The sequence below is a fragment of the Anomaloglossus baeobatrachus genome, chromosome 5 (genome assembly GCF_048569485.1).
Source record: "Anomaloglossus baeobatrachus isolate aAnoBae1 chromosome 5, aAnoBae1.hap1, whole genome shotgun sequence".
In the NCBI taxonomy this organism is placed as follows: domain Eukaryota; kingdom Metazoa; phylum Chordata; class Amphibia; order Anura; family Aromobatidae; genus Anomaloglossus; species Anomaloglossus baeobatrachus.
Window position 1 is genome coordinate 537,484,200 of NC_134357.1, and position 27,118 is coordinate 537,511,317.

At 44.8% G+C, this 27,118-nt stretch overlaps 1 protein-coding gene across 1 annotated transcript in view; it reads right to left on the minus strand.

Moving 5' to 3' along the window:
• Positions 1–27,118, minus strand: part of LOC142312189 (uncharacterized) — a 307,401-nt gene that overhangs the window by 72,953 nt on the left and 207,330 nt on the right. Inside the window, 1 exon segment of the mRNA XM_075351090.1 lies at positions 11,469–12,548. Within this exon segment, the coding sequence (XP_075207205.1) occupies positions 11,469–12,548 (1,080 nt within the window).

Below are 27,118 nucleotides of genomic sequence, written 5' to 3' on the forward strand. Positions count from 1 at the left end.
GCGTGATGTCAGACTGGCCGGTGGGGGGAGAGACGGCATTGCAGGTACAGGAGGGGCTAGGGGTATGGGTGTGGATAACAGCTCCTGAGTCTGTTTGGTTGTTCTCTGATGTAGAGGAGGTACATAGTAACCGCATCCCGGAGTTAAAACAGGGAGGATTGGGACAGGCTCATGGCCGTAACTCAGGTGTGGGCGGTGAGCTGAATAATTATTACAACCATCTCTCCAGTCTGTGTTTTGGTAGCCACACTGGTAACATGTGCAGCTTGCTGGGTCATATGGGGGCGGTTTCTCAATTGGTACTTCTGGATGGATAAAGGCAGGAGTGGGCAGCACAGAAAGAGTTAAGGAATTCTGGCTAGTGAGTGAGACTGCAGCATCTGTGAATAACTCCAGAGCTTGTCCAGAATAAGGCTGCGAAGTAGCAACAAAACAACCTTCTCAAGTGCCCCTAAAACCATCCTCAGACTTGGGTAACCTATAGGAAAAAACACAACATCCCCTTGCTCATCTTCATCTTTGACTTCAATATATCTTTCTGATAGCAATATCTGCGTTATTCTGTTAAACAATTCAGCATCAATTAACAATCTCTTGTTACCTTCAGACCTCTCAGCTTTCTGTCTGAACATTTTTGCTATCTTGGTGGTGTTCGGATTACACTAATTTATGACTATGCGGCCGGCACCTAAGGCTCCACCTCTATACTAGCTGGCAACTCCTCAGCTATATAGTAATAAGGGTATCCCGTGATATGGAGGAGGGGTCCAAAATGTATTCCCTCCGGACTTGATCAGCTGCACCAATTTATTGTCCTAATCCCTATCTTCTTCCACTGAGGATCTGTCTCATGAAAGGAGGAGGATGTACAAAAATGTACATGTATATACAAGAATGTCCCGACCTCCGGACTTGGTCAACTGTATCAAATTTAATGTCCTAATCCCTATCTTCAGTCATGGGAATTCCCCCGCGTCTTTAATTACAGACCGGGTCAGTCTAACTAGCTATATCCGGCCACCACCATCTTTCCTGCCCTAACAACCATCCTCTGGATCCCGTGTGACCCTCTCGATCCACACCTCAAGGCTGGGATCGTGCTCTGAGCCCCAGCGGGCATCACCCCTGAGTCACAATCAGGTACCTTTTAACACCGATAAGGACACACAGCACGTCACTCCCTCCTCTCCAAAACCAACCACAACGGTAGTGAATACACAGTATGTAACTCTCACCCGTGAGATGGAGGTGATCAGCCTGTTTGGAGGAGAGGGAGATCTCAGTCCGCGACATCCAAAACATCGGTATTTCCAGGTCGACAATGCGTCCGTGGAGGGGCTCCACGTCGGATGCGCCAAACTGTTAAGGGAGGAATTTTGGGTAAAGATAGCTAATGGTATCTTCATACAGGGTATCCAGAGACCGGTGCTGTATTAGCTGTATATCAGTGCCTGTATTAATGAATCAGACAATGAACACATGAGACATGTTCTCTCCTTGAGCCAGTGTCTCCCACTGCCTCTCGTGTATTGGAAGAAATTCAATTATACAGAATACAACTTTGACCTTGAAGCTAGAACAGGGAGTAAGGAGTATTCAACTCCTTAGTTTTTCCCAGCATGCTGTAAAATACATCTGTTCATTAATTATACATTCTGTTTGAAAACTACTGATAAGACTTTTGTTCATCATTATAAACTTCCATGTTTGTACAGCTGTTCACTTATCCTTGGTAACCCCTTCATGACTAGAATCATATTATAGGTCTGTGCAATTGCTACATAGACAGACAGATAATTATGCAACTACATCTATATTTTGATTATTTTCATACACAGATATTCTTATTACATTTAAACAAACAAGCTATAGCTCAGGCCACTTCCACAACAGTATCTGTTGGGCTATTGCCTTCTCTTTCCTGTCCTAATGCTGTTGGTTTCTATTGTCTTTTTTTTTTTACTCCTCACCAGGTGTCTCATTTCTTCACTGTGGTTTGACCTATCACATTCTGGATTGGGTTATACATGTTCATCTCTCACCTTACTTCCTTGCTAGCTAGATCTCTATGTGGATTTATGTCTGGGAATTCTAGCCCTTCAGCTTTGGGGTATTTACCTTTGAGGAAACACCAGTTGAGTGCCTGCTGTGTGTTGGTTTTGTTTTCTTTCCCAGCTCCTCTTCTGTGTACCTTATTTCAGTTGATCTCACTTTTGGGTTTGTATTTGTTCCTACACACCTTATTGTCCTTTTTTGACAGTGTGTGACGGCTGTTTGAGGAGCCAGGGCTACTTAGTGTTTTTATTTGTGTGGCTAGAATTTTTTTCATCCTTTACAGCAGGGGTGGGCAATTAATTTTCCCATGGGGCCGCATGAGAAATTGGGATGGTTTTAGAGGGACGGACTAATATAATTAGCTCGGTTCTACATATTGTGAGACTGTGACCGGGGTTATCTATGACGGCCGGTACGTCTCGCCCCGGTTGTGCTCACTCCATGTATAGAAAGCAACTCCACTCCAGGGTTTATGCTGTTTCCCTGCAGGCTGAAAGGAGGGTTAAAAGGAAACAGGAACATGGGCGTGGGGCCTTAGTGTGAGGGAGTGAACACAACTCCCTGAGTGTCTGCCAGGGGAACACATGTATATTGTTGTTGTTGGACTTTTGGTTTGTGTAATAAACCGTGTGCTGTGACCATTGGTGCCTGGATCCCGTGTCTTCTGCCGTGCAGCCGACCACGTTACCTCACAGATGGTGGAGAATGCGGGCATGCCAGCCCGGTGAGGTGTAGCATCCATCCCTGGTGACCCGGTAGCACATGTCCTGGATTCGAGCGGCTATACTACAGCCCAAACCCGGTGACGCCATGGAGGACATACTAAAGCAGCTGGCTCAGGCTAATGCACAGCAACAACAGGCTAATGCACAGCAACAACAGGCTAATGCACAGCAGCAACAGACCAATGCACACCTGCTCCGGTCGTTGGATCGTCAGCAGCAATCCTTGAAATTGCAGGAACAAAGGCACCAAGAACAGATGGTTCTCCTGGCCAAGTCGATCCGTGCCGGACCGGCAGCAACAACCCCGGGACCGGGTGACGACGGCAGCGTCCGGAAAGTGGTGAGACAAGCGTTGCAAAAGTTGAACCCCGGGGGATGATGTGGAAGCGTTCCTGGCGGTGTTTGAGCGGGTGGCCGAGCGGGAAAAGCTGCCGACCCCCCAGTGGGCTGAGATATTGTCGCCCTATCCGACGGGGGAGCCCTAAAAAGCGTACCTGGACCTCTGTACCGAGGACGCCATAGAATATGCGACCCTGAAAGCCGAAATACTTGCTCGGTTGGGGGTGAATACCTATGTACGGGCTCAGCGGGTAAATCAGTGGTTCTATGAGGAAGCCAAACCCGTACGCTCCCAGGCCTATGACTTGTTGCATCTGGTAAAGAAGTGGTTGCAGCCTGACACTCTGAGCCCTGCGCAAATGGTGGAAAGGGTAGTAGTTGATCGCTTTGTGCGCACTTTACACGTCACCATTCAACGGTGGGTAGGACAGGGCGACCCAAGTACCCTGGACCAATTAGTGTGCCTGGTGGAGCAGCATGTGGCTACGCAGGACTTGATACGGGACACTGAGACTTTGCGTACCGCCCGTCGGTCCGGCCCCTCCAAGCCTAGAGTCAAGGACCCACCGCTGACACCGGTGCGGGAGTCCGCTACCATCCCGTCCGAGGCCGCGCCCGCCGTCCCTGAGGTCCGGAAGGCTATGTACCCTAAACGACAACTCGTCAAGGGGGTTTCCTTCCCTATTAGATGTTGGCGGTGCCAGCGGGTGGGACATATGGAAGCCCAGTGTCCACTCACCACGGAGCCCATGGATTGTGGGGTTACCCGGCGGGGTTCAATGTATGCTCAGGTGGTGTGTACCGCTGACCTTGTCTCCCCGGAGACTGAGCCCCACTTGTGCCAAATACAGGTGAATGGATGTCCGGTTACAGGCTTGTTGGATTCCGGAAGCTTAGTGACCCTTGTGCGATCAACCCTAAGGGCTGAAGTAAAGGCCACAGGACGTACCGTGGGGGTGGTTTGCATACATGGGGACCGCCGAGACTATCCCACGGGGATTGTCACCATCACAGCACCCTGCGGTCAGGTGCAACATGAGGTGGGACTTATTAACACTCTTCCCTATGACGTGATCCTAGGAAGGGATCTGCCCTATTTTTGGACTTTATGGAAGGGGCCTCCTAAGTCCCCTCAGATATTGGACAGTCCGGGATCTGAGCCCGACAATCCCGAATCCGGGACGCCTGCCGTAGGGCTCCCCATGATAGGGACAGAATGTGAACCCAATAGGTCGCCCCTAGAGGTATTGGCAGGAGGGGCTGAGATGGTCGAGCCCATCCCGGAGTTGGAGGCGTCCCCGGATACGTTTGGGACAGCCCAACTCCAGGACCCTACATTAATACATGCCCGGAGTCGGGTGACAGTGGTTGACGGGGTGGCACAGCTGCCCGGTGCCCAGGTAAGGTACCCCCATTTCGCTCTTAAACAGGATTTACTCTACCGGGTAGATGAAATACGGGGCGTGGGGGTAGAGCAGTTGGTGGTGCCCCAGCCATATCGCCGGCGGGTCCTCGTCTTGGCTCATAAACACCTGATGAGTGGCCACCTAGGGGTCAAGAAAACGCAGGAGCGAATATTGCAAAGGTTCTATTGGCCCGGGGTCTTTCGGGAGGTAAAACGGTTCTGGGAAACCTGCCCGGAGTGTCAGCTTACCGCACCCCTGGCCCACTTTCGCAGTCCGTTGGTACCATTACCCATTATAGAAGTCCCTTTTGAACGGATAGGGATGGATCTGGTGGGGCCCCTCGTAAAGTCCGCTCGAGGGCACCAACACATCCTAGTGATTGTTGACTATGCCACCCGGTATCCAGAGGCGATACCTCTCAGACATACTGCGGCGAAGCTTATAGCTCGGGAGTTGTTTGCTGTGTTCTGCCGGGTGGGGTTGCCCAAGGAGATCCTTACGGATCAGGGGACCCCATTCATGTCTAAAGTGACCAAAGAGCTATGCCGGCTACTCCAGATCAAGCAGTTGCGTACGTCTGTGTATCATCCTCAGACGGACGGTTTAGTGGAACGATTCAATAAAACCCTGAAAACCATGCTCAAAAGGGTGATTTCCAAACACGGGAAAGACTGGGATATGATGCTTCCCTATTTGATGTTTGCCATACGAGAGGTGCCACAGGCATCCACGTGGTTTTCGCCTTTTGAGTTGTTATACGGGCGACATCCCCGGGGATTGTTGGACCTGGCAAAGGAAACATGGGCGCAAGAGCCCACCCCCCATAAAAGTGTGATTGAACACATTTTAGGAATGCAGAACCGCATAAGCGCGGTCATGCCTATTGTGAAGGAGCATTTACAGGAGGCTCAGGCCGCGCAAAGCGGCCGCTACAATAGACAAGCCACCGTGCGGACCTTTAAACCCGGGGATCGGGTGTTGGTATTGATCCCCACGGCGGAGAGTAAATTCCTGGCTCAGTGGCAAGGCCCCTACGAGATAAAGGAAAGAGTCGGGGTGGTCAACTATAAGGTATTGCAGCCCGGTAGGTGGAAACCTGAACAAATATACCATGTCAACCTATTAAAACCTTGGCAGGAACGGGAAAGCCTGATGGTTGCTTTTTCCCCATCTCCCTCCTCTTCGGGTTGTTCAAACCCAGCTCCAGCGACTTCCGGAGAGGACGAACCGGAAGTAAGGATTGGAGAAGCCCTCACCAAGCAACAGAGGCGAGAGGCCAGACGGCTGGTTCAGCAGAACCCCGATGTCTTCTCCGAACTGCCTGGTAGGACCAGTCTGATACGACATGACATTGTCACCGAGCCTCACCTGAAGGTACGCCTGAAGTCATACCGGGTGCCGGAGGCTCGAGGACAAGCCATATCAGAGGAAGTGAAGACAATGCTACGCCTGGGGGTCATCGAAAAATCCCGGAGTGAATGGGCTAGTCCCATTGTCCTAATACCAAAACCCGATGGCTCCTTAAGGTTCTGCAATGACTTTAGGAGATTGAACGAAGTATCCAAGTTCGATCTCTACCCCATGCCCCGGGTGGATGAGCTGATTGATAGGCTGGGACAGGCGCGATATTTCACCACGCTCGACCTGACCAAGGGGTACTGGCAGGTGCCACTGACGGAGTCCGCCAAGGAGAAAACCGCTTTTGTTACGCCGGAGGGTCTCTTCCACTATGTTGTCTTGCCTTTTGGGTTACATGGCGCTCCGGCCACATTCCAGAGGTTGATGGACCTGGTGCTGGAACCCCACCAGGCGTATGCATCAGCGTACCTTGATGACATCATTATTTACAGCTGAGTGGCAGACCCACTTGGAACAGGTACAAGCCGTGGTGAACGCGCTCCGAACAGCCGGATTGACAGCCAAGCCCAAGAAATGTGCGTTGGGGCTCACGGAAGCCCGCTACTTGGGCTACGTAATAGGCCAAGGAGTGATTAAGCCCCAAATTAACAAAGTTGAGGCGATCCAGAAGTGGCCTAGACCCCTGACCACGAAGCAGGTTAGGGCCTTCCTGGGTATCGTGGGGTACTACAGGAGGTTTGTAAAAAATTTTGCGGGACTATCAGCCCCCTTAACGGACCTTCTCAAAGGCAAGAAGTCCGTCATGGTGCGCTGGATTCAGCAGGCCGAGGACTCCTTCCGGGCCCTGAAGGGGGTCCTGTGCGGACAGCCCGTTCTTGTCAACCCTGATTTCCGGAAGGAGTTCATAGTACAGACTGACGCCTCGGAGGTCGGCCTGGGGGCAGTGCTGTCTCAGGTGGTTCAGGGGGAGGAACACCCCGTCACCTTCTTAAGTAGGAAGCTCACCCCTCCCGAGCGGAATTATAGCGTAGTGGAGAAGGAGTTCCTGGCGATCAAGTGGGCCTTGGAGTCCCTACGCTATTACCTGCTGGGACGACAGTTTCGCTTGGTGACTGATCACTCTCCGCTGGTCTGGATGAGGTCCGCCAAGGAACGGAATGCCCGGGTTACCCGGTGGTTCCTTTCTCTGCAGAACTTCTGGTTTACGGTTGAATACCGGGCCGGTAGGTTGCAGGGCAACGCCGATGCCTTGTCCCGCGGCCCGTGTTTGATGGCGGGAGTTCAACCCCGCTCGCTTGAACTGAGGGGGGGTGTATGTGAGACTGTGACCGGGGTTATCTATGACGGCCGGTACGTCTCGCCCCGGTTGTGCTCACTACATGTATAGAAAGCAACTCCACTCCAGGGTTTATGCTGTTTCCCTGCAGGCTGAAAGGAGGGTTAAAAGGAAACAGGAACATGGGCGTGGGGCCTTAGTGTGAGGGAGTGAACACAACTCCCTGAGTGTCTGCCAGGGGAACACATGTATATTGTTGTTGGACTTTTGGTTTGTGTAATAAACCGTGTGCTGTGACCATTGGTGCCTGGATCCCGTGTCTTCTGCCGTGCAGCCGACCACGTTACCTCACAATATATATACATACACATACATACATACATATACATACACACACACGAACACGCATATATATACTGTGTGTGTATATATAATATATATATACACACACACAATCCCCATATACTACATCACTACACCCGCCGCATACTACACCTGTAATATACATCCCTATTCAGTACACCTGTAATAAACTACACCTCTATATACTATACCACTATATACTACATCACTACACCTCTATATACACCTGTAATATACTACATCACTATATACTACACTTGTGATAACCTACATCACTACACCTCTATATACTACACTTGTATTATACTACACCCCTATATACACCTGTATTATACTACACCAATACACCCCTATATACACCTGTATTATACTACACCCCTATATACACCTGTATTATACTACACCACTACACCCCTATATACACCTGTATTATACTACACCCCTATATACACCTGTATTATACTACACCCCTATAAAACTACACCACTATATACTACACCACTACACCCCCCCCATATACCACACCTGTAAAACTACATTCCCATATACTACAACACTACACCCCAAATATTTGTCAACAGTTACCCCCCGCCCCCCCATGGTCCCCGCAGGTTACTAGTAACCACTCACCTGTCTCTTCTTATTGTCCCCTCCTCAGGCTCCTCCGTATGAGCCCCCCGCTGAGCAGCTTCACTTTCACATGCCCAGGCTGTGCGCCAATGCTGTATTCCTAGGAGGCCCCCGCGGCTGCTTCTCTCCGTACAGGCCCCGCCGCTGCAGCTTCTTCTCCTGCGGGTGGGAACTTTTCAAATGACACGCGCACGCCGTACTGACGATATCAGGGCGCGTGTGTGTGTCACAAAAAAAAGTATCGGGCAGGGAACAGAGGAGAGATTCCTGCGTTCCGCTGCCTGCACTGTGGTGCTGCAGGATCAGTCCTCTGTTCCCTGCCCGACACACAGCGTGTGATGAGGGCAATCTGACCATGGGCCTCCCGGAGCCTGGTGCTCCGAACAGGTCAGATTGCCCTCATCAGTGACTGGCCAGCAAGGACGCCCTGAACCAGGCGGGCCGGTCACAGAGAGTAGGCGGGCCGGATGTGGCCCGCGGGCCGCCCCTTGCCCAGGTCTGCTTTACAGGGACCTGTGAAGTGCGGTCGATCCTTTCTCCTACTCCAATGCCAACATGAGTGAATGTGTTAGCTGGGTAACATTCTTGTCAGAGGTTACATCATCCTGCTGTGATTCAGATAGGTGATGGCACATATACACATAATTTGCAACAGATGCCAAATACAACTTGCATTTGGCACTACTACTGCAGGGGCGGTTTCAGCCAGCCTTACCAATGATGTTAGAGCTGCTGCTAATACCAATCACATTGTTATCCATGATATTGTTTTTTTCTATTGCCCTGCCTCATCCATCACCCATACCATGTTTGGGATTACCATCCATTTTGGACAAAAGTATAATCTTAATCCCCATAACTAATGCCACTATGCCTTTTAACGGTGGTCATCAGGGGCCTTATTCATCAGTGCCACTTTTCAATGGCGCTGGGAAATAAGTGAATATCACCTCCCCCAGATGAAATACCAGTGGGTGACAGCTGTATATGTGGGTGACAGTAAGTGGCCCTATATGTGGCATTATTGTAATGGCGAAAGCCCAATTAATTTATAGGGTGTGTGTCGCCAGAAACACAAGCTGGACACATTATATGAGCACTAAAATGGCATATTTGCAATTCGCCAGAAAAAAAAAAAATTGTATGAGTTGTATGAATGTTGTAAACTAGTCACTACAGCTGTAGATGAATTCTTTGAAAGGTGCAATTTCTACATTGGGGTCACTTGAGTGGTTTCTGCTGATCTGGCACCTCGGGGGTGGGGGGGGGTTAATGGAGCTCACAATCTATTCAAATGGAATCTACATTCTTAACGCCAAGTAGCACTCTTCATTCGATCCCCACCATGTGCTCAAACAGTAGTACACAACCACATGAGTTACTGCCACATTTGGGGAAAAAAACTGCTATTTTCTCCTATTTATTCTTGTGTGAATTAAAACTTTGAAGCTAAAAAACTGTTTTTAGCAGAAAAACCATATGTATTTCCTTTTGACAACCCATTCTTATAAAATTCTGTATAGTGTGTAGGTAAAAATGCTCAATACATCAATAGATAACCTCATTCTGGGGTTATGTTTACAAAATGGGGTTATATGTTGGTGTTTCTGCTTTTTTTCGCGCCTCAGGGGCTCTACAAATGCAACATGACTTAAAAATTAAATAGCACTGTCTGCTTTCCGAGTTATTCCATGTGCCCAAACATTAGTTATTGACCACATATGGGATATCACTGGGTTCTGGAGAAATTGCACAATAAATGAGGGTCATTTTATGCTATTATCCATTGTGAAAAATAAAATTTTGTATTAGCCTCAAATTAACGGAAAATTTTATTTTCCTTTTTCACATCCACATTTATAAACGTCCTGTGATGCACCTATGGATTGAAAATGCTTAACACACCTTTACATGAATTTGTTGATGGGTCTAGTTTCCAAAATGGGGCTACTTGTGGGGATTTCTGATGTTTTTGTACTTCAGGGGCCTTGCACATGTGACATTGTGTCCACAATCTATTTCACCCAAATCTGTATTTCATAAATTAAAATAGTGCTCCTTTCAATTCAAGCCCTGACATTTGTCGAAAGAGAACTTTTTTACTACATGTGTGGTATCGCCAGTCTCAGAGGAGAGTGTTTAACAATCTTTGGAGTCCACTATTTCTTGATACGTCTTGCAAAAGTGAAAAATATGGAGCCAAAGCAATATTTTCGGGAAAAATTTAAACATTTCAACATGACGACCTAATGTTATCAAATTTTGTGTCGTACCTCTTGCACAGTACTAAAAGTCTGGATGAAATCCTTAAGGTGTGATGTTAAAAAGATAGAGTCACTTGTGCGGGGTTTTCTTTTATTTAGACACCTTAGGGTCCCTTCAAATGCGACATGGTACCTGCAATCTATTTCAGCCAAAGTTATGTTTCGAAATTTAAATGTTGCACCTTCCCTTCTGAGTCCTCCCTTTTGTCCAAACAGAGGTGTCCGTCCAGATGTAGAGTATCAGCGCACTCAGAAGAAACTGGGTAACAAATTGTGGGCTCCAATTTGCCATGCTCTCTCTTGTAAAAGTGAAAAACAACATTTTAGAAAAAAATGGACTAAAGCAACCATAAAAAGTACAATTTATTATGTTTTTCATTCCATTTTGCATTAATTCCTGTGTAGCAGCTGAAGGTTTAAACATGTTTGTGACAGCAATTTTGAAAAATTTGAGGGGTGAAGTTTTTAAACTGGTATCATTTTTGAGTTTAAAATATATAGGCCCCTAAAAGTCCATTTAAATCTGAATAATCCCCCAAAGAAACAGGTTTTGTAATTTTTTTTTGAAAAATGAGAAAATTGCTGCAAAACATTTAAACCTTCTAACTAAATAAAATGACTTTTGAAAAATGACACAGATATAAAGTAAACAGATGGGAGATGTTATTTATTGATTTTCCGCAGTGTGAGATTAATAAAAATTGTAAATTGCGCATTTTTCAAAATGTTCAATGTTTATTCTGATATTTTCACAGAAACGCAAAACAAACTAAATGTACTATTAACATCAAATGTAATGTGTCACGAAAAACAATCTCAGAAACAATGGGATACATTGAAACATTCCATTCCATTTATTACCACATAAATTGACACTGGTCAGAATGAAAAAAAGGGCTTGGTATTTAATATCAAAATTTTGCTTCATCACTAAGGGCGTAACGCACATGGAATATTGCTTTTTACGTGCTTTTTGAATAACAGATGTGTATTGGTAACTGCATATATTTTTAATTCTCATTCAAGTTTTCAATGCCTTTCCCCTTGGAATATGGCTTTTCCTCTGTGTGACTTTGCTTATGTTTAACAAGATTTGGTTTATTTGCAAACCTTTTTCCACATTCTGAACATGAATATGGCTTCTCCCCAGTGTGAACTTTCCGGTGTCTAACAAGCTTTGATTTTTCAACAAAACATTTCCCACATTCTGAACATGAAAACGGCTTCTCCCCTGTGTGAATTCTCTGATGTACAACAAGATTTGATTTATCTGTAAAACATTTCCCACATTCTGAACATGAAAATGGCTTCTCCCCTGTGTGATATCTTTTATGTTTTACAAGATAAGAATTAGTTGCAAAATACTTCCCACATTCTGAACATGAAAAAGACTTCTCCCCTGTGTGAATTTTCTGGTGATTAACAAGATTTGATTTAGCTGCAAAAGATTTACCACATTCCGAACATGAAAAAGGTTTCTCCCCTGTGTGAGTTCTCAGATGTGTAATAATACTTGCTTTTTCTGTAAAAGATTTCCTACACTTTGGACATGAAAATGGCTTCTTCCCTTTGTGATTTTTCTGGTGTTTAACAAGATGTGATTTAATTGCAAAACAATTCCCACAATATGTACATAAATATGGCTTCTCCCCTGTGTGAATTCTCTGGTGATTAACAAGATCCGATTTCTTTACAAAACATTTCCCACATTCTGAACATGGAAATGGCCTTTCACCTGTGTGAGTTCTCTGATGTATAGCAAGATGTGATTTCTCATTAAAACCTTTCCCACATTCTGAACAAGAATATGGCTTCTCCCCTGTGTGATTTCGCTTATGTTTAACAAGATATGATTTAAATGCAAAACATTTCCCACATTCTGAACATGAAAAAGGCTTCTCCCCTGTGTGAGTTCTCTGGTGATTAAAAAGATCTGATTTCCTTATAAAACATTTCCCACATTCTAAACATGAAAATGGCCTCTCCCCTGTGTGAGTTCTCTGATGTATAGCAAAATGTGATTTATCTGTAAAACATCTCCCACATTCTGAACATGAATATGGCTTTTTTGTAGTGTGAATTCTTTGATGTTTAATGAGATGTGATTTATATGCAAAATATTTCCCATTGTCTGAACATGAATTTATCTTCTCCCCTGTATGAATTCTCTGGTGTTTAATAAGATTTGATTTCTTCCCAAAACAGTGTCCACATTCTGAACATGAAAATGTTTTTTTTACTGTATGATCATTTTGATTTATAACTAACCTATTGTGAATTTTTTCCCCCGAAATAGTCTGTGATGAATCAGAAGCTAGGACCTTTTTAAAATGATCAGATGATAGATTTTTGCTGTGAAGAGATGATAGTAAATCTGGAAGAATGGCATTCACTTCAATCATATCTTGTGTGATATTAAGGTAATCTGATATAAATATTGAAGATGTCAGTTGTCCCTCTGATCTCCTGGTACAGTCATCTGCCAAGATTAAAGCCAGTTATTATTTTAGAGTAAAATATCTATAGAAGTTGCAAATTATGTAGGAAAAATTAAATTATTCACTAAGAAAAAAAAACAGTTCACAAAATAGGAGTAAACCACTAGGATTCAGAGCATGAACCAGTAAAGTATGTTGTTTGACTCAGTTTATTCATACTGCCTACCAAATATTGGAATAAAAAGCCATCAAAAATAGTTATGAGCTCAAAACGATATCAATAAAAACATCTATTAATCACTCAAAAATTAAGCACCCTTTAAAATGTATGATCTGTAAATAGAAAAATAGAGGGTTTCCACATTACTAGTAGCTCAAACAATCTTGAAAATCAGCATGGCTTCCATAAATCAGTCTAGCAAAATTTACACTTCGAAAGTCAAAAGTCCCCCCTTTCTGAGCCTTCCAGTTTAAAGGGAACCTGTCAGCAGATTTAGGACCTATAAACTGCAGCCACCACCAGTGGGCTCTTATATACAGCATTCTAACATGCTGTATATAAAAGCCCAGGCCGCTATGTAGAACGTAAAAATGACTTTATAATACTTACCTAAACGGTTGCTGCGGTGGAGTTGGGTCATATGGGCGTCTCCATTCTTCGGTGCCGACACCTCCTCTTTCGGCCATCTTCGTCCTCCTTCTGAAGCCTGTGTGTATGACACATCATACACACTCACCGGTCCCACGCGGGCGCACTCAGGGCAGATCAAAGTGCGCCTGCGCAGGACCTCAATGCTGGCGATTGTGGATGACGTAGGACGTGTCATGCACCCCGGCTTCAGAAAAAGGGCGATAAAGATGGCCGAAAGAGGAGGCGCCGGCACCAGAGAACAAAGACGCCCATATGACCAAACTCCACCGCAGCGACCGTTTAGGTCAGTATTATAAAGTGATTTTTAAGTGATTTTAAGCAAATTTTTTATGTCCTCCTTTATGACTGATATTAGGTCCATTAGAAAGTTTGTGGATTCCTCGCTTATAGTCTGTTGGACAGAGCCTCTTCTGTCATGAGCTGGGTAAGTTATGTTTGCAGAGAAAACAATCATTATTCTTAAGCTTTGAAGTAAACTTTCTTGGTCTTTCCTAGCAATCAACACCTGACCCCTTGAAGGTGTTAATTCCACCTCTACCAGCACATTTTGGGCGTGTGCAGCCCCAAGCAAGATCGCAGCCTGCAACTCAGAGAGGACACCGCCACTTTCCTTGCTCGTCCGCCACAGCCCCCACTGGACCTGCTGCAGAACTTCCAGGCCCCACCGGCTCTACCCCTAGCTTCATTAAAGATTCTTCACTACCTTTTCTTTTGTAGGTCTCTACAAGGACAGGAAACCAAATGATGTGGGGGGAGAGGTGCCACCCTTTAATTCAGTAAGTTTCCTGTCCTTGTGATCCCTTGCTCATGTGGTGCTGTGATGTGGGAAAGGAAGAAATCTGTGATGTTTCTGCATTTAGTGGTTACTACTCACCTGGCAGGTTATCTGTATGAACCTCCTCTTTACACCGCTCATCATCCCTCACATATGTCTCTGCAGTATTAATATGGGTCAGATCTTCACCCTGAAACAAATTTTCTAAAAGTCATAGACAGATGGAGAAGTCACATCTATGATCAGCTCTAATCCTGCCATCTCCACCGTTCTCATTACATAAGTATAAAATAGAAAATACTGGTGGAGAAAACAAGACTGAGCACCAGACCTTCACAGCCGTCTACACATCATAGGGTGATTTCATGACACCTTCTCTCCATCTACCTGATGATCCAGAGGAACATTGGTAATTTCCTGTTTACAGTCCTGTTGAAGAAGAGGACAGGGACATCTCTCTCGTGTTGTCCTCTTACTGGATAGAACTGGAGGAAACACATACAGACACTTAATTCATTCTTTATATACAGATAATTATAAGCCATGTGCATTTAGTCCTGACTATTACCTGGTAGTGAGAGTGCCTGGGGAACCTCCATCATGATTTCCTTGTACAGATCTTTGTGTCCTTCTAAATATTCCCACTCCTCCATGGAGAAATAGATGGCGACATCCTGACACCTTATAGGAACCTGACACATACAATGATATTGTTATCCCCCCGATTCCTTCCTAGTGTTACTGTATAATGTCCCAGCATTCCCAACACTGTCACCTCTCCAGTCAGCAGCTCAATCATCTTGTAGGTGAGTTCTAGGATCTTCTGGTCATTGATGTCCTCATGTATCAGGGGGTGAGGTGGAGGCCCTGTGATTGGGTTTGGTGATCTTCCCCAACTCTCAGACACAGTGTCCTGACAGCGCTCACTAGAGATCTTCACTACTGTGTAATCCTGGTTATGGAGAGACACATTAATAAATCTCACTACACACATTTCCAGAGTCCTCACCTCTCCAGTTCTGTCCATCTGTTATTCCCATAGATTAGAATGATATAATGTGACATCATCAGAATCTCTCACCTCTCCAGTAAGCCGGAAGAGGATCTCTATGGTGAGGTGTAATATCCTCTCCACCATCTTGTCCCTGTCCCTATCCATCCGTGATGGGTCAATCAGGAAAGTTGTCTTATATTGAAGATCTCCACTGAGAGGATCCAATATTGTAGAGACCTGAATGGGAAGCAGATGAGCCAATGTAACATAATAAAATAATCTTGTGTAATAATACAATTACAGGAGATAATAGGGCGAAATAAGGAGCTATAAGTAGAGATGAGCAGACCCATAGAAGTTCGGGTTTGCAGCAATTTCAGTTCAAAGTGCGGTTCGGGAACCAAACTTGACCCCAGACCTCATATAAGTCAATGGAGACCCGAACTTCTGTGCTGTAAAATGGTCATAGTAAGGACTCTGCACTCCCTTGTTGACCAAATTGTCAATTTAAAAGAAATTCTCGAAGTTCCCATCTAGTCCAATGGTGTAATGTCCCACAATGCCCATCGATTCCAATGGCGCTTAGTACTGAGAACGTTATCAGAATGAGGCTGCAAAGATCACTGTTGGTCAGCGCCAGGTACAGAATTTCTGATGCTTGTGAGAAATTCCAGGTCTGCATCAGCCCTTTGAGAATTTCTTTATAATTAATAAATTGGTGGACAACGGAGTATAGGGGAGACTTTATTCAAATAAACCATTTTTTCCAGTGTGTTTTGTTTTTATAAATCTACACACGCCAGGTTCGTAATGGGGGTATCTGATAGACGCCTATCCATTACTAACCCCTGGGCTTGATGCCAGTTGTCAATTCACAGCTGATATTAACCCCAAACGTATTACCTCGATTACCAGCCCCAAACTGTCTGTTTTACCTTGTCTGGTTATGAAAAATTGGGACGACCCCACAGTTTCTTTTTAACCCCTTAACGACCTACGACGTACTGGGTATGTCATGGATCATGTGTGGTTAATCCCCGCCCCCTGCCGTGGGCAAGTTGCGGTGATCTGCGCACATATCAGCTGTTTTCAACAGCTGACATGGGCCTGCTAGTTGCGGGTGGAATCACTTCCACCCGTGATTATTAAGCCATTACATCTCGCTGCCAAAATCTGGCAGCGAGATGTATATGCGCGCCGCCATTACAGTGACTTACCCCGCTCCCCTCGGAAGTCACGTGACATGATCACGTGACTTTCGGTGGTTGCCATGGTAGCACAGGGTCATGTGATGATGCCTGTAGCTAACAAGAGTCACTTCCTCTCAATGCCGGAATACAGCCGGCATTGAAAGTAAAGCACCATATCTGCAGTTCTCAGCTCTGCAGCTGTGATCTGGAGATATGGCAGAGCAATCGGATTGTTGATCCATATAGCCCCCTAGGGGGACTAGTGAAATAAATAAAAAAAAAAAAAATTAAAAAAAAGTTTTATAAAATTAAAAAAAAATAAATAAAAAAACCTAAAAGTTGAAATCACCTTCCTTTCACTCCATTGAAAATTAAAGGGTTAAAAAAAAAAATAAAATATACACACATTTGGTATCGCCGCGTTCAGAAATGCCCGATCAAAATATAAAATCAATTATTCGGATTGGTAAATGGCGTAGCGGCAAAAAAACTCCAACGCCAAAATTACGTTTTTTAGTCGCCGCAAAATGCAATAACAGGCGATCAAAACGTAGCATCTGCGCAAAAATGGTACAGTTAAAAACGTCAGCTAGAGACGCAAAAAATAAGCCATCACTGAGCCAAAGATCCAGAAAAATGAGACCACTACGGGTTTTAGAAAATGGCGCAAAACGTGCGCCACTTTTTTTGGACATGCTTGTCAATTTTTTTTAACCCCTTAAATACAAGTAAACCTATTCATGTTTGGTGTCTACAAACTCGCACCGACCTCAGGCATCACACCAACACATCAGTTTTACCATATAGTGAATAGTGAACACGGTGAATAAAATATCCCAAAAACAATTGTGCGATCACACTTTTTTGCAATTTTTCCGCACTTGGAATTTTTTTTGCCGTTTTTCAGTACACTATATGGTAAAACTTATTGTTTCATTTAAAAGTACAACTCGTCCCCCAAAAAACAAGCCTTATATGGCAAGATTAATCGAAAAATAAGAAAGTTACAGCTCCCGGAAGAAAGAGGGGAAAAAAACAAAGCAGAAAAATGCAAAATACCCGGGGGCTGAAGGGGTTAACGTATTTGAATAAATCATATATATTATATATATATATATATATATATAAAACACAACATTGGGGTCCCCTCCATTTTTGATCGCTATCAGCTTTACCTTGGCTGATTTAGGGTATGTGCGCACGTTGCGTACTAGCCCAGCACCATAAAAGGTGCGCTTCAGAGCGCAGCTGAAAAGCTCCGTTCTGAAGCGCATGGTGCCGGCGAGAACGTGCGCTCTGCCTGCAGCTCCTACCATAGACAGAGCAGGAGCTGCCGGCAAAGCGCACGGAAGAAGTGACATGTCACTTCTTTTTGCGCAGCGCTTCGGCAGTAGCCGAAGCGCTGCGCTCTAAAACGCCACGTGCGCACGGCCCCTGCACAATCTCCATAGACTGTGCAGGGGACGCAGGACGCATGCAGTTACGCTGCGCTACAAAGCGCAGCGTAACTGCATGAATTTACGCAACGTGCGCACATAGCCTAAGAGTTGCAACCCGCAGTTGTTTGCTTTACCTGGGCTGGTTATCAAAAATAGGCGACGGCCCACGTCAATTTTTTTTTTACATTTTTTTTATTGTTCACAGCAGCATACAGGCATCTCCTGCATCCGATAAAGCTTATTGATTGACTACACTGCAGCCTTTCAAGAAACTTTATTAGCATACGAACTCCGACACAAACACCTTGCACGGGACTCCCTTTCTCAGACTCACTCATCTACTCATATAGCGCAATAAGCTAAGTGCACTCCACACGTAGTTCACACATCCACACCTCCCTTTCTTGCTGCCACCACTCACTGTTTTGATAGGCCAGCAAGACACCCGCTCTAAGTAACACACTAGGATACATGCCACTACATTTTCTTAAGTATCTGATAAGTACTTATTTGCACTCTTGGTAACACATTCAGGCTATACTTTACCTCTTAAAGGTTGTGATTTATTTGGAACAAACTTATTAAATGTTGGCGTCAATAAGCAAAAAATATAGTGCGCTAAAATAAAATGATACAGTGAAGGAAATTATTTGATCCCTTGCTGATTTTGTACATTTGCCCACTGACAAAGACCTGAACATTCTATAATTTAAGGGTTGATTAATTTTAACAGTGAAAGAATATCCAAAATAAAATCCAGAACATCACATTGTATAAATCACATATTTATTTGCATTTTGCAGAGAGAAATAAGTATTTGATCCCCTACTAACCAGTTCTAGCTCCTAGTTAGACGCTCCTAATCAACTCATACTTGCATTAAAGACAGCTGTCTTAAATGGTCACCTGTATAAAAGACTCCTGTTCGCAGTCTCAATTAATCAGTCGACTTTAACCTCTACAACATGGGCAAGACCACAGAGCTTTCTAATTATGTCAGGGACAAGATCATAGACCTGCACAAGGCTGGAATGGGTTACGAAACCATAAGTAAGACGCTGGGTGAGAAGGAGACAACTATTGGTGCAATAGTAAGAAAATGGAAGGAATACAAAATTAGTGTCAATTGACATTGATCTGGGGCTCCATACAAAATCTCACCTCGTGGGGTATCCAGGATCATGAGGAAGGCGAGAGATCAACCTAAAACTACACAGGGGGAACTTGTTAATTATCTCAAGGTAGCTGGCACCAATGTCGCCAGGAAAGCCATTGGTAACCATTATGCCGTAATGGCTTAAAATTTTGCAATGCCTGCAAAGTTCTGCTGCTCAAGATGACATGTGCAGGCCTGTCTGAAGTTTGCCAATGAACACCTGGATGATTCTGAGAGAGATTGGGAGAAAATGCTATGGTCATATGAAACAAAAATTTAGCTTTAACTCAACTCGCCATGTTTGGAGGAAGAGAAATGCTGCCTATGACCCAAAGAACACCGTGGGTCGTGGCTGGGTCTTCCAGCAAGACAATGACCCAAAACATACAGCCAAGGCAACAAAGGAGTGGCTCAAAATTAGTTTTTCTGGGGGAGGTATTGTAAAGGGTCTCACATGAGAGGAGGACGGCTAATTATATACACAGAATGATGGTGGAAGGACATTTTAATGTATGCCATATTTTCTTAGTGGAATAATATGACCACCCTATTTTCTCGATCCTAGATTCCCCAAGCATGACTATGATATAGCCATAATTTGGGTTGATAATACATTTCCGTGGTTTCCCAAGGCCGTATATCCTGGTACCTGATCCCACAGAAGCGGTTATGTCCTCTGATCAGTGTGATCACAGATCTATCCGTTTATGGTGTTGATATTAGATTACTATTTACATGGTATGGAAATATTACATTTCCATTTTGCCATGGGATGCAAGACACATCCTCATGTACAATTATCTTCACCTTTTTATGTGAAATCAGAAATCACACAGTAAAATTTTACTCTTCCAGAAAAAAAGACCTAGGTCCATCTAGTTCACCCTTCCTCCACCAAATCTACATTTCGTCACTAAAGGGCCCGTTACACGCGTCGATTTATCATGCGTTCGCATGTGCGATCGCACCCGGCCCCATCGTTTGTGTGTTACGGCAAATTTGTTGCCTGTGACGCACAAAGTCGGTAACCCCCGTCACACGTACTTACCTCCCGAACAACCTCGCTGTGGGCGGCGAACATCCTCTTCCTGAAAAGGGAGGGAAGTTCGGCGTCACAGCGACGTCACACAGCGGCCGCCCAATAGAAGCGGAGGGGCGGAGATGAGCGGGACGTAACATCCCACCCACCTCCTTCCTTCCGCATTGCCGACGGCCGCAGGTAAGCTGCAGTTCATTGTTCCCGGGGTGTCACACGGAGCAATGTGTGCTGCCTCGGGAACGATGAACAACCGGCGCACAGAAGGACGATCGATTTTTTGAAAATGAGTAACGTGTCAACGAGCAACAATAAGGTATTTTTGCTCGTTCACAGTCACTCGTAGTTGTCACACGCTACGATATGTCAAACGATGCCGGATGTGCGTCACTAACGACGTGACCCCGACGACATATCGTTAGATATATCGTAGCGTGTAATGGGGCCTTTAGTCATTTATAACCAACAATGTTATGTGTACTGATGAAATCATCCAGCCCTTTTTTTAAAAGCTGTTATAGTATCTGCCATTACTACCTCTTGTGGTAGGGCATTCCACAGTCTGACTGCTCTAACTGTAAAGAACCCTTTCCTATTTCACTGCTGGAATCGCTTTTCTTCTACTCGCAGTGTATGCCCCCTGGTCCTTAGTATTATCTATGAAAGGAATAAGTCATGTTCCAGTCCTTCATACTGACCACACATGTATTTATACATATAAATGACATCTCCTCTGAGACGTCTTTCTTTAAGTTAGACAAATCCGACTTTTTCACCTCTTATCATATGGGAGGCCTTCCATTCCTTGTAATAATCTAGTTGCCCACCTTTGGACCAACTCAAACTTCTGAATATCCTTTTTAAAATCCCAAAACTGAATCCCATATTCTAGATATGGCCTTACAAGTGATTTATAGAGGGGTAACAATACGTTGGGATCACAGGATCTAATCTCTCTTTTTATACACCATAGAATCTTGTTTGCTTTTGCAGCTGCTGCCTGACATTGAGTGCTGCTGCTCAGCTTACATGTAACCAGAATACCCAAATCTTTCTGTTCTGTAGTCCCAAGTTACTAATTAATTTTTTTCTCTGTTGAAGCTCTAGCAGTTATACAGAGCTCATGAATATGCTGGACTACCTGGCAGCATGCCAAGTAGTTTTCTATTGATAAGCTACTGCTGGTTAAACAGTGATTTTATCAAAACTACATGAAGCAGCCCAGTAAGTGACACACTGCTGGAATCAGAGTCTCTGCCCCTACATTATGCTGATCTCAGATTAGGTGGTAAAAACCTGGTGACAGATTACCTTTAAACCCCAACTCAATCCATAACATGAACATAAGTTGAAACGGTTTAGTTCAAGCAATCGATCAATCATGATATAAGTGCTGCTCCACAGAGTGGCTTGATCGACAATTGCCCCTTTCCCAGCACGTCTTTTCAAGATAGAATCAATTTTAGAGGTTCTGGCGGCAATAAACAATTTCCTCACTTTTCCAATCAGATTTCCAGCATGTCCCTCTTGCAGAGTATCTCTTATTGCCAGCTGCAGCGTGTGCACAACACAGCGCATGTGATGAACATGAAAGTGTTTTAAAGCAGCTTCAACAATATCATCTAATCCTAAAGTATCATTTTGCTGTTCTTCTGTTGTAATATCTGCTTGTTCCTCAGTTACATGAGCAGCACTGTGGCCTTCCATCTCACACATACTGAATCCTAAATTTTCTTCTAGATGTAGTTCATTACTCTCATTCATCAGTTTAATTATACTTATCATGTCTGAAGCATTGTCCGTTACAATAGCAAGAACCTGTTCTTTTTTGAGTTCGTAATCTTGCACAACTTTTTCCACTAAGGCCTGGAGAAACTGGCTGGTGTGATGAGCTTTAGTATCTTTTACTGCCAGTGTCTTGGTAACAATTTCTTTGTTGTCATTGATGGCAAAATAGTTCAGTGAAATGAGGTGACTCTGGGCATCACAGCAAAGAAAATGGGTTTCAAGATATGACATTCAGACACAGCGTTTTGTGAGGATCCATTTTTGGGCTCAAAAACAGATCCTCACAAATAATGAGCATGTCAATTTGTGGCGGTTTTCTAATCTAACATGCAACAATTATTTTTCTACTCTGCTTTTGCTATTGAAAACATTATTTATGAGCTCAAAAACCTTTCAGGTGATGCGTTTTTTTAAAAAGCTGATCTGCTTTTGCAGCTGAAAAACGTATTCTCAAAAAACGCAGCAAAAATCCTGTGTGTGAATGTAGCCTTAGATCAGGAATAGAACAGCCATTTATAGGACATTTCTTAACTTTTCCAAATGTTATGTAATGTGTATGGGGCCATTAGTATTACACTGACCGGAGGGATAATACTCTGTACTACAGTAGTGCAGGGCGTCACCGGAGCAATCACAGGCTGGATGTTATGTAATGTATATGGTGCCATTTGTATTACACTGACCGGAGGGATAATACACTGTACTACAGTAGTGCAGAACGTCACCGGAGCAATCACAGACCGGATGTTATGTAATGTGTATGGAGCCATTAGTATTACACTGACCGGAGGGATAATACTCTGTACTACAGTAGTGCAGGGCATCACCGGAGCAATCACAGACCGGATGTTATGTAATGTGTATGGAGCCATTAGTATTACACTGAACGGAGGGATAATACTCTGTACTACAGTAGTGCAGGGCATCACCGGAGCAATCACAGGCCGGATGTTATGTAATGTGTATGGAACAATTCGTATTACACTGACCGGAGGGATAATACTCTATACTACAGTAGTGCAGGGCGTCACCGGAGCAATCACAGGCCGGATGTTATGTAATGTGTATGGTGCCATTAGTATTACACTGAACGGAGGGATAATACTCTGTACTACAGTAGTGCAGGGCGTCACCGGAGCAATCACAGGCCGGATGTTATGTAATGTCTATGGGGCCATTAGTATTACACTGACCGGAGGGATAATACTCTGTACTACAGTAGTGCAGGGCGTCACCGGAGCAATCACAGGCCGGATGTTATGTAATGTGTATGGTGCCATTAGTATTACACTGAACGGAGGGATAATACTCTGTACTACAGTAGGGAAGGGCATCACCGGAGTAATCACAGGCCGGATGTTATGTAATGAGTGTGGTGCTATTAGTATTACACTGACCGGAAGGATAATACTCTGTACCAGGGCTGTGGAGTCGGAGTCGGAGTTAGTTTTGGTTGGAGTTGGAGTCGGTAGAAATGTACCGACTCCGACTCCAGCTTTAAAAAAAAATGTATTAATATTTCATAATTGAACTTTCATATGAATTTTATAAATGTTACTCAAATATATATGTTCTATCAAACTATGAACAACAGTGATAAGCAGTTCTGCTGGAGATAGAGACATTTCTTACTTCTTGTGTGTCACTGTTCTCCACTGCCCTTATCTAATCTTATACTTGGTTAACCTCATGCTGTCCCAACCCCCCTACTTACAATGTATGAAACTGAAAGTGAAAATGTGTTGCAAATTCTTAGTAGTAAAGCTCCTTCTCTAGACTAGATCATACTAGGTGTGCGTCTTAGGCTGGTTTCACACTACGTCTTTTTAACATCCGTTGAAAACGTTATTTTAGCGGAAGTACGGATCCAGTGCAAATGCGTTTTCATTTCAATGCATTTGCAATGGACTCGCGTTAAGATCCGTTCACCTGCGTTTGCCTGCGTTATAGTGCGGATCCGGTGACTTGCAGTTTTTTAACATGTTTCAAAAACGCTACTTGTAGCGTTTTTGAGCTGCGTCAAAATACTGCAAGTCACCGGATCCTGACTAAACAGCACGCAAACGCAGGTGAACGCTGGCGTGCTGATAGACAGGATCCTGCTTTTGTACTGAGCATGCCCAGAAAGTACTGAGCATGCCCAGAACCAGTCTCGCGTGATCTGTCTGTCTCTCCTCCTCCCTCCCTCACCCTCTCTCTCTATCTCTGTCTTTCCCCCTTCCTCTCCTCCCTCTCTCTTCCACCTGAGAGCTGCGGACACTCGTAACCAAGGTAAATATCGCGTAACCACTTCTCTTAGTTACCCGATGTTTACGTTGGTTACGCGTGCAGGCAGCCCTGCTCCTAGCAGCTGCAGACACTCGTAACCAAGATAAATATCGGGTATCCAAGGCCGATGTTTACCTTGGTTACCAGCGTCTGCAGCTGTCAGAAGCCTCCTCCCAGTCTAGTTCCCCTCACTCCCGATCACATGACTCCAATGCCCGCCCCTAAACATCCAGTGCAGGATCCTGCAAAATAACATATGCGTTTGCATACGTTATTTGCTGTAAAAGCAGGATCCGTACTTCCGCTAAAATAACGTTTTCAACGGATGTTAAAAAGACGTAGTGTGAAACTAGCCTTACAAGCATCTCACAGCTGCCTTCTACTCAGAAGAGGAAGACTGTAAGAAGTATTATCCTTTCAACAAACTTTGCATCAGTTAACTGTGAGTACATGAGGAATAATAACAGTATTACTGACCACTATATCAGTTGTACGACCTGGCAATAATTTTGTACAATTGTTTTTAGGAAAAACAATTGTCATTTGGATTGTGAATGCAGAATTAAAAACCTGAGAATGTCAAAGAAGCATCACATTAAATCAGCTGTATTTGAACATTTCACCATCACTCAAGATAGAAAACATTATGTCTGTCAGTGTATGACAAATGATCCAGACGAAAACAAATGCTGTGAAGCCAAGATGAGTGCATATTCAGGCAAAGATAAAAAATGCTCCTACTAGAGCTTCTAATCTAAAGAGACATTTACAGCGCTTTCATCCAGAAGTACTGAAAGCAGTGGATGAGAGACTGCATCCAAACCAATGAACCAGTGCCCAGCTCTTCCAGCCAAACAAAGGAGCAGAGAACTTTGCAGCCATCAGTTGCAAGATATTTTGTCAGTGACAAAGTTACTATGGGGAGATAAGGTATGCACACCAGTGACTATGTAAGGGGATCACAGGCCGGATGTTATGTAATGTGTATGGGGCCATTAGTATTACACTGACCGGAGGGATAATACTCTGTACTACAGTAGTGCAGGGCGTCACCGGAGCAATCACAGGCCGGATGTTGTGTAATGTGTATGGGGCCATTAGTATTACACTGAGCAGAGGGATAATACTCTGTACTACAGTAGTGCAGGGCGTCACCGGAGCAATCACAGGCCGGATGTTATGTAATGTGTATGGGGCCATTAGTATTACACTGAGCGGAGGGATAATACTCTGTACTACAGTAGTGGAGGGCGTCACCGGAGCAATCACAGGCCGGATGTTATGTAATCTGTATGGGGCCATTAGTATTACACTGACCGGAAGGATAATACTCTGTACTACAGTAGTGCAGGGCGTCACCGGAGCAATCACAGGCCGGATGTTATGTAATGTATATGGGGCCATTAGTATTACACTGACCGGAGGAATAATACTCTGTACTACAGTAGTGCAGGGCGTCACCGGAGCAATCACAGGCCAGATGTTATGTAATGTGTATGGAGCCATTAGTATTACACTGAGCAGAGGGATAATACTCTGTACTACAGTAGTGCAGGGCGTCACCGGAGCAATCACAGGCCGGATGTTATGTAATGTGTATGGAGCCATTAGTATTACACTGAGCGGAGGGATAATACTCTATACTACAGTAGTGCAGGGCGTCACCAGAGCAATCACAGGCCGGATGTTATGTAATGTGTATGGGGCCATTAGTATTACACTGACCGGAGGGATAATACTCTGTACTACAGTAGAGCAGGACGTCACTGGAGCAATCACAGGCCGGATGTTATGTAATGTGTATGGGGCCATTAGTATTACACTGAGCGGAGGGATAATACTCTGTACTACAGTAGTGCAGGGCGTCACCGGAGCAATCACAGGCCGGATGTTGTGTGAAGACAGAGAGAAGGCATCTTGAATACCCGAGGGAAACCAAAGAGAGCAGCCATTATTTTTATCTGAGGCAGAATATCTCCATTACACTGTACAGACCGCAGATAACGGCCCCTGTCATCACCGGATACATCTATAGCCCCTGTCGACCACCGGATCCACCAGACTGGGGAAACTGGTCCGGGAGGTCGGGGCTGTGTCCTGGGGTCACCGGGATCTGCAGCAAGAATGGGGGAAGGATTATTTATATATTAGGAGGGTCATACTAGTGATGTGTCGGTCGTGAACGATCCGACACAAAGATCCGGCTCCCTGCAGTGACTAACAGGAGACGGATCACCAAAGTGAGCCACTAAAATCGCTAAACGGCTCTTTTCGCCTCTGAAACCCCACCCACCTGCATCTAAACCCCGCCTACTCCGTGATCTAATCGGTACCTTGAAAGTGGGCGGGGTTTAGTCGCGGCTGGTCGTGGTTTCAGCGGCATCACTACCTGGGGTGAACACATATTTAATAAAGAGCCAAGAACGATCCGAATGAGACGGCTCTTTTTGGTGAGCGGAGCCATGGGAACCGGATCACCAAAAAGAGCCGGACTGCCCATCACTAGGTCATACCATATTATGGGTGGGAGGATTTATATATTAGGAGGTGGGGAGGGTCATACCATATTATTGAGGAGGAAGGCGGTACTGTGGGAACATTACATTCTGTATGGGGCCAAGAGGAAGACCTGTCTAATAGTTTGGTAGTATAGATCAATCAGAGAAGTGTAATGACAAAAAGAAATTAAATAATCTCAGTAATAAAATGGTTAAAGCCCAGTAATGGGGAATCTCCACTCACCTCCTCCTGCAGAGCCGCACACTAGATATATGGCTGCTCTGTGCTTCCAGGACCTGTGATGATGTCACATGGAGGGGAGGAGTCAGAGGTCACATGATCTGCTCTCAGTGTATGCAGGACTCTGCTGTGCTGGGTGTCATGGTGCCGTGTGTGTACGAGGTGTACGGATCGGAGCCTCGTGTGTACGAGGTGTACGGATCGGAGCCTCGTGTGTACGAGGTGT